This window comes from Cricetulus griseus, chromosome 7, assembly GCF_003668045.3.
Source record: "Cricetulus griseus strain 17A/GY chromosome 7, alternate assembly CriGri-PICRH-1.0, whole genome shotgun sequence".
Classification (NCBI taxonomy): Eukaryota; Metazoa; Chordata; class Mammalia; order Rodentia; family Cricetidae; genus Cricetulus; species Cricetulus griseus.
The window spans coordinates 58105317-58119019 of record NC_048600.1 but is presented as its reverse complement, the minus strand read 5'-3'; the positions used below and the strand labels follow the sequence as shown (position 1 = coordinate 58119019).

Here is a 13703-nt window from a genome sequence, read left to right as displayed (position 1 = left end):
GACAGTAAAGGTGTAAGTCCTTAGCTAATAAAAGGGAGTCCTGCATTTCAGAGTGTTACAAACCTCTCTCTGAAACATTGAGAAAACTTTTCAAAATAAAGGTACATTCCTCAAATTTTATCAGCACCATTTTTTTTTTTTTTTTTTTTTTTTTTTTTTTTGTTGTTGTTGTTGTTGTTCAAGACAGGGTTTCCCTGTGTAGCTCTGGCTGTCATGGAACTTGTTCTGTAGACCAGGCTGACCTCAAACTCACAGAGATCCACCCACCTCTGCCTCCTCAGTTCTGGGATTAAAGGTGTGAGCTAACACTGACTTTGGTCTACAGAGCTAAACTAGTTCCAGGACAGCTCGGGCTGTTGCACAGAGAAACCCATCACCCAGACTGGGTCACATGAAACCCTGTTATAAAAAAAAAAAAAAAAAAAAAAAAAAAAGTCTTACAAGTTTAAAGTAGCGAAACGACGTTTTTGTTATTGGACCAATGCTTCCTCACAGGTCCACACTGTGGATAACAAAAAGTCCATCAGGAGTTTTGAGCAATGTATGACCCTAGTTTTTTAATTTCTGGGAGAGAGAGAGAGAGACGCTGGAGGGGGGCGGTAACTAAAAACTTCGGTTGGTCTCATTGGTTGTCAGACTCTAGGCCCCGCCTCCTCTCGCATGGTCCAATTGAAGCGCGAGTTGTGTTTTAAACCGCGGAGTGCGGTGTCGTTGGTGGCGCAGTCTTGGGTGAGTTTAGTTGCTGTGTGAGGGTGTTGTGCGTGAGCTCCGGGTGGCTAGGGGCAGACTGGAGACCGAAGCAGGGTCGGGATCTGAACCTCACTCGGCCCCGAGTCCCTGGGCGCTCTTGACGTGCTTGACCCGCGGCGACGCTGTTTTAATTTAAATTTTTTTCTCCCCTGCCTCCCTCTTCAAGGTCTCAAGCAGCCCCGGCTGGTCTCGAACTTGTTATGTTCTTGAGACCAACCCTGAATATCCGAACCTCGTGCCTTCTCCTCCCTAGCGCTGCGGTTACAGCCGGGAGACAGTTTTGATGGGTGCCAACTTCACTTGCCTTCTCTTTAGGAGTTTAGTATTTCTGACTCTGAAGGTTTTAAGGTTCTTAAATTGAAGGTTTAAGATTTAGTTTAATTCTTATTTTTTTGTGCACATGTGTCCTGGGTAGACTTTGGTCTCCGTTGCCGCTTAGCTCTTCATGCCTTCCCCAATAGGTCTCTCCTCTAGAGTAATCCAGGATGGCTACGCTGATCTTTATTGATAAGGATAATGAAGAACCAGGCAGCCGTTTGGCATCCAAGGATGGGTTGAAGCTGGCGTCTGGTGGTAAGTATTGGCTGGCTTCAAATATACAGGTGTTGGGAGTGGATGATGGTTGTGGTCTAGAGACCATAGCATTTAGTGTACTTTGTGGTTGATTAGAGTCAGGTTTCATATATTTTCATGCTTATTATCTTTTTAACTTTAGAAAAGGTGTCATGTAGTTCAGACTGGCCTCTACTTCCCTTTATAACCTAGAGAGATCTTGAACTTCTGAGCCTTCTGCCCCCACCTGCCCAGTGCAGTGATTATAGGCATGGTCACCATGCCTGGTTTATGCAATGCTGTGGATTGAACTCGGGGCTTCTCAAATGCTAGGCAAGCACTCTACATACTAATCAAGTCCCCAGGCTCTATGCTTAATCTATTTGTTGAAGCAGAAACCCCCACCCCCATGTAGCTTTAACTGGATTGAAACTTGCTATGTAGATCAGGCTGGCCTTGAACTCAGAGATCCACTTGTCCTCTGCCTCCTCAAGTGCTAGAATTAAAGACACATGCCTGGCTTCATGATTATTGTCTTTTTTTTTCCCCCCCAAGACAGGGTTTCTCAGTAACAATCCTGGCTGTCCTGGTACTTGATTTGTAGACCAGGCTGGGCTTGAACTCACAGATCCACCTGCCTCTGTCTCCTGAGTTCTGGGATTAAAGGTGTGTGCCACCATGCCTGGTTGTCAGATTATTGTTTCTGTCAAGGTTTCTCTATGTAGCTTTGGAGCCTGTCCTGGAACTCAGTCTGTAGACCAGGCTGGCCCTGAACTCACAGAGAGATCTGCCTGCCTCCCGAGTGATGGGATCAAAGGCGTGTGCCACCACTGCCCGGCTTCATCTTACTGTCTTACTGAGGTTATTTAACAGTGTGCTAAAATGCCAAAAACAAAGCATGGGTTTGTGAGTGAGAACTGGGTCAAGTTGAGGTGTTTATATGGCCTAATCTTTAAGAACACCATATTTACTTACATATTTGTATATGTGTGGGGGCATTCACACATGTTCCATGGTGTGCCTGTGGGAGTCAGTTCTCCTTACACTTTGTGGGGGCTGGGGATTGAACTCAGGCAGTCAGGTTTGGCAGACTTTATTTATTCTCAGGATTATACTTTTTCTCAATAGTCAAAGCCTCAGATGGGAAATTGCAGATCTCAGCGCCACAAGTTGGCAAAGTGTTCAATGCTCCAGTCTTGCCTAAAGCCAGCAGAAAAGCTTTGGGAACTGTCAACAGGGTTACAGAAAAGCCAGTGAAGATCAATAGACCCCTCAAACAGAAGCAACCAACTTTGACTGTGAAAAAGGTGAGTTCGGGATAGGAAGATGGGGGGTGTGTTCATGCTTTAGCACCTAAAAAAAAAAAATTATTATTTCGTATGTGCATTAATGTGCATGTGTGTGGGCACCCGAGGACACCAGAAGAGGGCATTGGGTGCTTTGGAACTGGAAGTACAGGCAGTTAGTTGTGAGCTGCCTTACATGGGTGCTAGGAACTGAATCCAGCTCCTTTGGAAAAGCAGCAGGTGCTCTTAACCATTGAGCCATCGCAAGCCCCGCTGTAGTACTTCTGATGCTTAAAAATGGACTTCTAGGTCTTCTACCTGGCTTTCTTCCAAGTAGGAGATAAATAGCGGTCCATAAACAAACGAGCAGAGGAGAATCACACTGTGTACTGCTCCTGGTTGCTCAGCACCCTTGAGATTGTAACTAATGCCTCAGCTCTCCTTAACAAGTTTCAGGAAGCAGCTGGTTAGAAGCCACCAGCAGGTGTGTGAAGTACTCAGCTGGGTTTGATAGACACCTGCAATCCTAACACTTGGGAAGCTGAAGCTGGAGGATGGGCTGGTTGGAGGCCAGCCTGAGCTACAGCCCCACCTCCAAGTCTGGCACACACAAATGTATGAGATAAGATCCAGAGCACCCAGGTTTCTGTTTTGGCCTACTGCTATTGTCAGCCTGGTATTCTTCAGATGTTTTATGTTTTGCTGCTGCTTAAGCCCATATATTTAAGGGAACATAAACTTCTTAATATTAGCCAGGCAAATGATTAAGGTAACAGTGGCAGAAAAATCATACTTTTATAAGGTAAAAATGACTCCCAGGATTGGCTACTATTCTGGGGTGCCTCAAGCCTATCTTCTCTACTGTTAGGTTTGAACAGTCGAGTTGATTAACTTAACTTAAAAAAAATACTTAGTTTGTATGTGTGGATGTTTGCCTGTGTGGTATATGAGTGTACCATGTGCCTGAGGAGGAGATAAAGGAACATTGATTCCTTTGAGCTGGAGTTACAGATAGCTTGAGCCACCCTGTGGGTGCTGGGAACTGAACCTGGATCCTCTGTAGGAGGATTAAATGCTCTTAACCACTGAGTCACCCATCTCTCCAGCTCCTTAGCTTTTGTATCTGTGTAGCGCAGGGCCTGCTCATGTGATGGCATGCATTTCAAGGTCGGTGGACAACTTCCAGGAGTCACTTCTCTTCTTGTCTTTTGACTGAATCCTGAAAACCAAGGATCAGAACACAGAATTGACAAATTTTAAAGTGAAATCATCATTTGAAGAGGCCCTCCAACCTCACTTCTATTCTCACAGGTGCTTATTCTCTTGGGTTTTTCTAGACCATTGAGAAGGCTCCTAAGACACAACAAGTCTCTGTTCCTGCTTCTGATGACGCCTACCCAGAAATAGAAAAGTTCTTCCCCTTCAATCCTCTAGGTAAGGTCTTTGTATGGTGGAAATGCCCTTGGCTTGAGATTCTCTTAGACTCTAATGTCATGTGACTGTAATGTATTGCTCCAGACTCTGGGACTATCTGAATAAACAGACTTGTTCAGGTGGAATCACTTGCCAGGGTATCACCTTCCGGTCAGGGGGAGAATGGGAGCAAAGATGTTGAAGAAAATCAGAAGCTCAAGGTCATCATTATGTGAGTTCAAGGCCAACCTGGTCTACACAGCTATGTGAGCTCCAGGATAGCCAGGGCTACATAAAGAGACCATGTCTCAAAACGGTGTACCATTTGATATCGCCTCTGATGTCATCAGAAAGGGCCAAGTGTAGCTGGGCTTGGTGGTGCACGCCTTTAATCCCAGGCAGAGGCAGGCAGATCTCTGAGTTCGAGACCAACCAGGGCTGTGTAGAGAGACCCTGTCTCAAAAAAAGAAAAGGCCAAGTCTAAAGTAATATAAGAGAAATTTCCAAAGCAACATCATGTTAACTATTGCAGGTGAGTATTCTACAATTTTAACCTTTTTTTTATATTTGAGTTCTGTCATTGTCAAAATTTTCCTTGAAGTGTGATAGCCTTTCTTCATTCCTTGAGAGGTTATGACACAAAAATATCCTTTATAGATGAAAATTGTTTTCCAGGAAAAAATCCTGATTTGGCTTACAACTCAGATCATTGCCAATCCCTTCTCTATGACCTCAGTGTGGTCACATTTTCTCCTGGTGTGCAGAAGTTCTTGTTTTATTACAGAGTCTTTGACAGGGTTGGGGACTTACATTGTAGCTAGGTGGCTTCAAATGCATGGTGATGCTCTTGTCTCAGCCTTCCAAGTACTCATAGTCATGAGCTTCTGCCAGATTCCTATCACAGAGTCTATTAAAGATACTTCAAGAGTTTTTACAATTATACTGCAGTAACTTAATTAACTGGCTATTATTGAATTGGCTTTTTTTTTTTTTTTTTTTTTTTTTGGTTTTTCGAGACAGGTTTCTCTGTGTAGCTTTGGAGCCTACCCTGGCACTTGCTCTGGAGACCAGGCTGGCCTTGAACTCAGAGATCCACCTGCCTCTGCCTCTGGAGTGTTGGGATTAAAGGCAACGCCTGGCGATTGAATTGGCTTGTTTGTTTGTTTGTTTGTTTTTGAGACAGGATTTTGTAGCTTTGAAGCCAGTCCTGGAACTCTCTGTGTAGACCAGGCTGGCCTTGAACTCACAGAGATCTGCCTGCCTCTGCCTCCCAAGTCCTGGGACTGAAGGCATGCACCACGTCCTGATGCTCACTTCCCTGTGTGACAGATTTTGAGAGTTTCGACCTGCCCGAGGAGCACCAGATTGCACATCTCCCCTTGAGTGGAGTGCCTCTCATGATCCTGAATGAGGAGAGTGGGCTTGAGAAGCTGCTGCACCTGGACCCCCCTTCGCCTCTGAAGACGCCTTTTCTACCGTGGGAATCCAGTAAGTGAGCCACTTGTTATGTAACGCTTGCACTGCTGTGGGGACAGAATTGTCCGGGTGAGCCTGGGTGCAGCTTCTGCCCTGTGGACCACTGAGGCCAAATTTCAGAACACTAAGAACATTTCCTCAGTCATGATGTCTTAATCCCAAATGAAGTAATTCTGGAATCTGGTCAGCCTTTGGTCATAGCAGAAGATGAGATTTAACATAGCTTCTTAGACTTTGAGGTGAAATCTGTATAACCAGGACTGGATGGCATTCCAGGTTCCATCCATAGCTAGCAGAGGACCAGGACACCTGTGCCGCAATGCGGACAGACAGTACCTTCTCACTGCTGAAAGCTGAAGGTCTTAGTTGGAACTGGCCGTCAGAAGACACCATCAGACCACCTGCTCTGATGACGCAGGTGACCCGTCCTATTTTAGGATTTAGACATTCCTTTTGTTCTAAAGAACAAGTAGGTTCACATACTTTTAAGACCTGCTTCTTGATGATGGTCAGTTCTGAGGCTCCTGCCACATTTAAGAAATCCGAATGTTGTGTGAGATTCATTAGATAAATGGATTTAGGATGGAAGTAGCAGCTGATGTTTGTTATGGATAATGGCTATAGGATTTGCAGAAACCTAATGAGAAACTCCTCTTTTTCCAGATCCCTTGCTATCTCCTTCCAGCGTTCTCTCCAACCTGGATGTTGAATTGCCACCTGTTTGTTATGATGAAGATATTTAAACTTCTTACTCCTTTATAGTTTATGTATGTTGTATTAATAAAGCATTTGTGTGTGGGGGATGTGAATTCTAACTAACCTGTGTTTGGTATTTCTTCTTGTTATTAGACAATACCACCGTTTTCCTTTGAAAACCTATACCCTTCACCATGTACTTTTGGTGGCTATTAACTAGTGACAGCTATTAGATCTCTTAATTAGAAGAGCTGCTTCCAGCTCATTAAGTATTTATTGTTAGGCATTCTTTATTACCAGTTCTATTTAGTTCTAGAGACTTTAATATTCAGCAATGAGAGTTTAAAAGGCTCTAAACTTCTGAGAACCCAGCTTCTCCAGCTTCCTTGGCATTCAGTTAGGTACTTTTGAAGATCATTACAGATAATTTACTTACAGTAGGGCTCACTCACCTCCTATAGGAATCAGTTGTTTATCCAACTGAGGACATAACTATTTGATAAGCATTAATGCATTTGACACATGGAGCTGGTACCTTTTTTTTTTTTTAAGTTTGTTTTTTAAAGTCTATTGAATAATTTTTCAGTTGAATTAATTTATTGGGTTTCTGTTTCCTTTTAGTTTTATGTTCATTGGTGTTTTGTCATGGGTGTCAGGTCCCCTGGAACTGGAATTATAGACAGTTGTGAGCTGCCATGTGGGTCCTGGGAATTGAACCCACTTCCTCTGGAAGAGCAGTTAGTACTCTTAACCACTGAGCCATCTCTCCATCCCTGGTACCTTTGTTTTTGAAGGGGGCATGTTTTGTCCACTGGCACAGTATGCCAGTCTCTGAAGTGTGATAAGTTTTGCAAAAGAGGAAGTTTATCTATGGGGCACTTAGTCCTGAGGAGGGAGGAGCCTCACATCTCCGGATACCTGTGGGAATGAAGAGTGATCTGAAGGCTGGAGGAAGTGCTTCAGGGCAGGGAAAGTGAAGTTCTTGGGTGTGTCTCTGCAGCTGGGAAGACACTACTAGGCCGCTGTTGTCCAGGGTACCCAGAGGGCTTTTCCTTTTCAGGCATTTTCCCTTAAAATGTATTTTGTCATTTCATGGAGCTCTGGATTGGTGGGCCATGCCCTCAACTTTTTTTTCTTCCAGACAGGGTTTCTCTGTAGCCGTGGCTGTCCTGGGTCTACACCAGGCTGACCTTGAACTCAGAGATCCACCAGCCTCTGCCTCCCAAGTGATGGGATTAAACGTGTGTGCCACCACCACCACGGGACTTTTGGATACTTTTTGTTTTCTCTTTGGCACAGTGGCTGTCTTAATTTACTGCTATTTCAGTCAGCATTTGTGACTCCCGCAGTTACTGGCCTGCTTCTTTTCAGTGCCCCAGTTGTTCAGACCAAAGCCTGGTGGGAATGGCTTTCTGCCAACACTGGCTCTGCTGCTGCTGCTGCTAAAGGTAACTTTAACTAAATCTCTATCTTTTTATTTATACATAAGACTTAGATGCGGGGCATTGGTGGCACATGCCTTTAACCTCAGCATTTGGGAGGCAGAGACAGGCAGATTTCAGTGAGTTTGAGGCCAGCCTGGTCTACAGAGCAAGTTCCAGGACAGCCAGGACTGTCACACAGAGAAGCCCTGTCTCAACAAACAAAAAACCTTTAAGATTCAAAGGCTAGGGTGAAAACTTGCTAGCTCTGAGAGGTTGAGTTGCAATTAGCTAACCCTCTCCTCTTGTTGGTGTCTCCCAAAGAGACTCTTTCCACTCCACCAAAAACAAAAAGGCCTTGCTGTTCCAAATGCCTCTCTCCCACCCTCCCCCACCTCTGTGTGTGTGTGTGTGTGTGTGTGTGTGTGTGTGTGTGTGTGTGTGTGTGTGTGTGTGTGTGTGTGTGTGTCTCCTGTTGAGGGGTGTCTAGGTTGTGTCCAAGTTCTGGTTATTAACAAATAATGTTGCTATGAACATAGTTGAGCAAATGTGTGGTGTGAATGTGCCTCCTTTGGGTATATTCCTCAAAGTGATATTGCAGGGTCTTGAGGTAGGTTGATCCCTAATTTTCCTGAGGGATCCCCTTACTGATTTCCACAGTGGCTGTACAAGTTTGCACTCCCACCAGCAATGGAGGAGTGTTCCCCTTTTTCCACATCCTCTCCAGCATAAGCAGTCATTGCTGTTTTTGATCTCAGCCATTCTGACAGTAAAATGGAATCTCAAGAGGACTTTGGATTTGCATTTCCCTGGTGACTAAGAATGTTGAGCATTTCCTTAAGTGTCTTTCTGTCATTTGAGATTATTCTGTTGAGAATTCTGTTTAGATTTGTACCTCATTTTTTAATTGGATTATTTGGTAGTTTGATGTCTAGTTTATTGAGTTCTTTGTGTATATTTTTGAGATCAGCCCTCTGTCAGATGTGGGATTGGTGAAGATGTGTTGTTTTTCTTGGTGAGTAAGCAGAGTTTGGTTTCCAGAATCAACATTGCACAGCTCACAGCTGGCCTGTGACTCCAGTGCCAGGGGGTCTGGATCTGATATCCTCTCTGACCTCTGTGGGCACCTGAACTCATGCACAAACTCTGCTCCCCAGGTCACATAATTAAAATAAAGCAAAGCAGACATAAAATCCCATAATGTGGGTGTGCAAACTGGGGCTGTTGAATCTTATGGGATGGAATCCTGCAGTTCAATAATGACCCTGATGGGTGTTGTGTAGTGCACTCTGGCTCTTCTAATGAAATACACCAGACTGGGTAGCTCAAATCTTGGAGATTTACTCTCACAGGCCTGGAGGTTAGAACTTCCAAGACCCAGATGGTGACAGAGGTGGTTCCTTTGGAGGAGGACTCTTTTCTGGACTTGCAGATAGAGGAGCAGTACCAGAATGGACCAATATGTACACTGGGGGGTGGGGGAGGTGAGGGGAAAATAATGGTACTGCCTGATGACCTGAGATTTTAGGGTCCATGCAGGGAGTGTGGTCTGGAACTACAGTGAGGGCCCAGGAGGACACCATTTGCCTCTGTTGTGGGTGGAGCGGAGATTCTCCCCACCAATGCTCCTGGAGAGGTGAAGGTTGGTGAGTAAAGAAGACTTGGCGTCCAGAGGACAGGATGGTACTCTGGAATGTCCTGTAGGAAACTGCTCATCTTAGTCTGCTTCCTGTTGCTGTGACAAAGACTACTACCAAAAGCAACTTGGGGAGCAGAGAGTTTATTTATCATTGAGGGGAGCCAGGGCAGGAACTCAAGCAGGGCTGGAACCTGGAGGCAGGAACTGAAGCAGAGGCCATCAAATGCTGCTTACTGACTTGCTCAATGGTATACTCAGCCTGTTTTGCCATTTTTGCCATTAACTTATTCTTTAACAACTGAGCCATCTCCACAGCCCCAGCCTGATGTCTTATACAGCTGAGGACCACCTGCCTGGGGGTTGCACCACACACACTGGGCTTTCCCACATCAAGCAATAATCAAGAAAATGTTTCACAGACTTGCATATGGGCAAATATGATGGAGGCCTTTTCCCAGAAATTTCACCTTCCCAGATGACTTTGTTTTGGGTCAAGTTAATAAACTACTAACCAGCACACTGCTGTAAAGGATACACACACACACACACACACACACACACACACACATACACTCTTTAAAGTCTCCCTATGCATTTGGGGCTGGTTTTGAACTCAAAATCCTGCTCCAGTCTCCTGGTGCTAGGATAACAGGCATATGATCACCACATCCAGCTACATCTTTAGCATGCATGGGTGTGTCATTATATTGGTGTGTGATACCAAACTTCTTGGTCTACGTGGAATCGTGTGAAGATTTGTTACAAGTTCTCTTCCTAGAAACTGAAATAATAGGCACCAACAGCTTATTATTTTTGGTAATAAGGGGCAAGAGTTATATAGGATTAAGCCAGAGACCATCTTCATTGCTTGAAGGGTTCTCTCCTGAGGTTTATTATCTCAATGGTGGCTGTATGCAGAGCATAGGGGAAGAAATCTGCCTCAGAATACACAAAATTGCCAGGAAAAGCAAAAGAATGGGGGATGAGGGAGAGCATGGAGCGGAGCTTAGGAAGTAAACAAGAACACGATAGGCGCAAGGAACTCCCTGAACACATGGCTACCAGAAGAGCAGAGGCCTCTGTCCAATTGCCTTTTAGAGTAGCAATTCCCAGTGGTTGTCTAGAGAACCCCAGGGGTACTCAAGACTTTTGCAGGAATATGTGAGGTCGAGTTTCCTCTGATAACAGCACAAGAGGTTATATACCACGTTTTAGCACTCTCTCATTTGTCCACAGGAGCACAGTAGTATTTTCCAGAAGGGGCATTAAGTGTGAGATGACAGAAGACTGACTACAGAAGCAGCTACAAGAATCCAGCTGTCATTTATGAGCCAGATATTGAAGAGATTTGCAAATGTGAAGCAATGCCAGCTTCCTCACTTGCTTCTTGTTTTGAGAAAAAGGTTATTTTTTATAGACTATGTTGTGTTGATGTTAACATCTCATTATAGTCATGTTGAAGTCAATCAGTAAATATTTAGATTTCCTCAGATATATAAATATTGACAGAATTTTTTTTTTTTCAAGACAGGGTTTCTCTGTGTAGCTTTGGAGCCTGTCCTGGTACTTGCTCTAGAGAGCTGGCAGGCCTCGAACTCACAGAGATCCACCTGCCTCTGCCTCCCGAGTGCTGGGATTAAAGGCATGAGTGCTGGGATTAAAGGCGTGCGCCACCAAAGCCCGACTTGACAGAATCTTTATAGATCAAATTTTTTTGTGATCTTTAGTAACCTTTTGTGTGTGTGTGTTCATCTTTGTGCAGGTGTATGTGCACGGGTTTGAGCGTGCGTGTGTGCGTGCGTGGGTGCGTGGTGGGGGCACAGAGGACAATCTCTGGCATTAGGAGCCATGCACTTTTCATTTTGTTGTTTTGACAGGGTTTCTCTGTGAAGTCCTGCCCATCCTGGACTCACTCTGTAGACCAGGCTGGCCTCAAACTCTGAGATCCGCCTGCCTCAGAGATGTGCCACCATCGTCTGGCAGATACAGGCCTAGCCTGGACCTGATCAAGTCATTAGAGTGGCTGAGCAGTAGCTCAGAGTGCTTGCTTCCTGCTTCTACAATGCTGGGATGACAAGAACACACTACCATGCTTGGCTTTAAAAAGAATTATATTTATTTCTTGTGTGTGTGTGTGTGTGTGTGTGTGTGTGTGTGTTTGAGCATGGCATATATGTCATTATTTCACATGGGGGAGATCAGAGGACACACCTACAGGAAGTTGGTTGTCTCCTTCCTGTGGTAGAATATTATTTTAAAGTGTGTATTGTGAAGTTTTCTTCAAGTCCCACTGCTTCAGCCCCAAATGAACACACAGAGATGCTATATTAATTATTAATCTGTTGGCTGATGGCTAGTTATTAGTTATTAACCCATTTCTATTAACCTATGTATTTCTACCCGGTCTCATCTTATTGGAGAACACCTGGCACCTCCTATCCTCCCGGTACCTCCAAGGTGTCTCTCAAGGTTTCTTCCTGCCTACCTTTCCCAGAATTCTCCTTGTCTTCTAGCCCTGCCTATCTTACTGCCTCTACTGGCTATTGTCCAAACAGTGTTTTATTCATCAACCAATAAGAGAAACATACACAGAAGGACATCCTCCATCAGGTGTGTGACTTTTATTTATGCTGCATTTGTTTAACTCCATGAAGCTGTGATTCTTTGCCTGTCTAAAACACCTGATGGTCTAATAAAGAGCTGAATGGTCAATAGCAAGGCAGGAGCAAGGATAGGCAGGGCTGGCAGGCAGAGAGTATAAATAGAAGGAGAAGCAAGGACAGAGGAGCAGCAAGAGAGCAAGGAGAGGAAGACCTTAGGTGCCAGCCATGGAGTAAGAAGGAAGGTAAGATATACAGAAGTAAGAAAGATAAAAGCCCAGGGGGAAATAGGTAGATGGGTTAATTTAAGTTAAGGAAAGCTGGCCAGCAACAAGCCAAGCTAAGGCCGGACATTCATAAGTAGTAATAAGGCTCTGTGTGCTCTTTATTTGGGAACTGGGAGGTGGGCCCCTCAAAAAAGTCCAAAGAGTAAAAACTGCACAATACCTTCCACCTCTTAGATACCAAAAATCAAAATCAGATCACCAGACCTAATGGTGCTAAGTGCCTTTATCCATTAAGCCACCAGGTGTGGTGGTGTTAAGTGCCTTTATCCCCTAAGCCGTCTTGCCAGCCCTTGCCACCCCGCCCCCCATCTAAATTGAGATTAAACCCAGGTCTGTGCTTGCAAGGTACACACCTTAGCAACGGAGCCATCACACAGCTCTGATCTTTAATAATTTTAAGGAGTGTAACAAAATCTTGAGACCAACCCATTTGAGAATTGCTAGTGCAGGGAGATGAGTTTATAGACTTCGTGGTTAATGTGCTTGGGTTCAACCCCCGACATTGTCATCTTAGGTAAGTTATTTGCCTTCTCTGAGACTTAATTTCCTTTTCTATAGACTGTTACTTATTCAGTGACCCAGAGCAACAAGTGATAGCATAGGACACTGGTCATTTTAAAAATGTTCATTATTTTATCAAGTAAAAAGTAAGATAGGAGCCAGATGGTGGCGGCACATGCCTTTAATCCCAACACTCGGGAGGCAAAGGCAGGCGGATCTCTGTGAGTTCGAGACCAGACTTGTCTACAACAGCTAGTTCCAGGACAGCCTCCAAAGCTACAGAGAAACCCTGTCTCGAAAAACCAAAAAGAAAAGAAAAGAAAAAGAAAAAAAGTAAGATGGGGTTCTGCTCTGTGGAGTTCCTGTGCTAAGATCTGTGAAGGTTGTACAATGGCATAAGTCACAGCTGCTGCTCTGAAGGGTCCTGTCACTCTGCAGAACAGAGATGTCACGACTTCCAGTCTGTACCTTGGGGTTGGGTTCCAAGCCTGCCTGGGACTTATGATCCGACTTTGAAGTTGTCACTTCCTCTGGGAAAAGCCACATAATAAAGGCATCTATGGTCCACTGAAGAGACAGCAAATTTCTGCTTGTCCATTTCAGGCATACTGTCAAATTAAGTCAGTTGATTTTTGCTTTTTTATTTGAGAACAACTGCCAAGTCGTTCCTCCGCTTTGTCTCCATAATCTTTCTTTTGGGGAGTTCTGTAATCATGCCACTAGAGGGCGCCCTCTCTTGCTCACTTGCTTTCCTTTCCGCAAATAGTCTCAGCTGAGACTGGGCGGTGAATGGAGATCTATGTCTGTAAGGACACTCCTAGCTTGATGGCTGTCGCCAATTTTGCTTTTAAAATCCTCTTTTTTGACACGGGCTCATATCACCCAGGCTGATTTTAAACTTGCTGGGTAGCTGAGGCTCTGAACTCTGATTTTCTTGCCTTCTGTTGCCAAGCACTGTAATGAGAGGCATGTGTCACCACACCCAGGCCAGCTCTTGTTTTTAAAGTCACCCATATTTACTGAAATGTCTTTAAGTAAAACTGGCATGGCCGGATGGTCATAGCTGCCACTGCCCAGCCTTT

General features: G+C 44.6%; 1 protein-coding gene across 2 annotated transcripts; it reads left to right on the top strand.

Moving 5' to 3' along the window:
- The first annotated feature begins 661 nt into the window (after nt 1-661).
- Nucleotides 662-6296, top strand: Pttg1 (PTTG1 regulator of sister chromatid separation, securin). Of its 2 annotated transcripts, XM_027425243.2 has the most exons (6): nt 662-729; nt 1212-1323; nt 2431-2609; nt 3926-4022; nt 5331-5489; nt 6141-6296. In XM_027425243.2, exons 2-6 carry the CDS (start codon nt 1236-1238, stop codon nt 6218-6220), a joined length of 603 nt encoding a protein of 200 aa, XP_027281044.1. In that variant the 5' UTR covers nt 662-729; nt 1212-1235; the 3' UTR covers nt 6221-6296. The 2 variants fall into 2 exon arrangements, with proteins under 2 accessions (XP_027281044.1, XP_027281043.1); XM_027425242.2 differs by lacking the exon at nt 662-729 and having other exon boundaries at nt 742-1323.
- Nucleotides 6297-13703: the final 7407 nt, after the last annotated feature.

Coding starts and splice junctions, on each gene's coding strand:
- Pttg1 (XM_027425243.2), top strand. CDS start 1,236: ATGGCTACGCTGATCTTTATTGATAAGGATAATGAAGAACCAGGCAGC. Junction 2,610..3,925: donor CAACTTTGACTGTGAAAAAG/GTGAGTTCGGGA, acceptor GGGTTTTTCTAG/ACCATTGAGAAGGCTCCTAA. Junction 5,490..6,140: donor TTTTCTACCGTGGGAATCCA/GTAAGTGAGCCA, acceptor CTCTTTTTCCAG/ATCCCTTGCTATCTCCTTCC.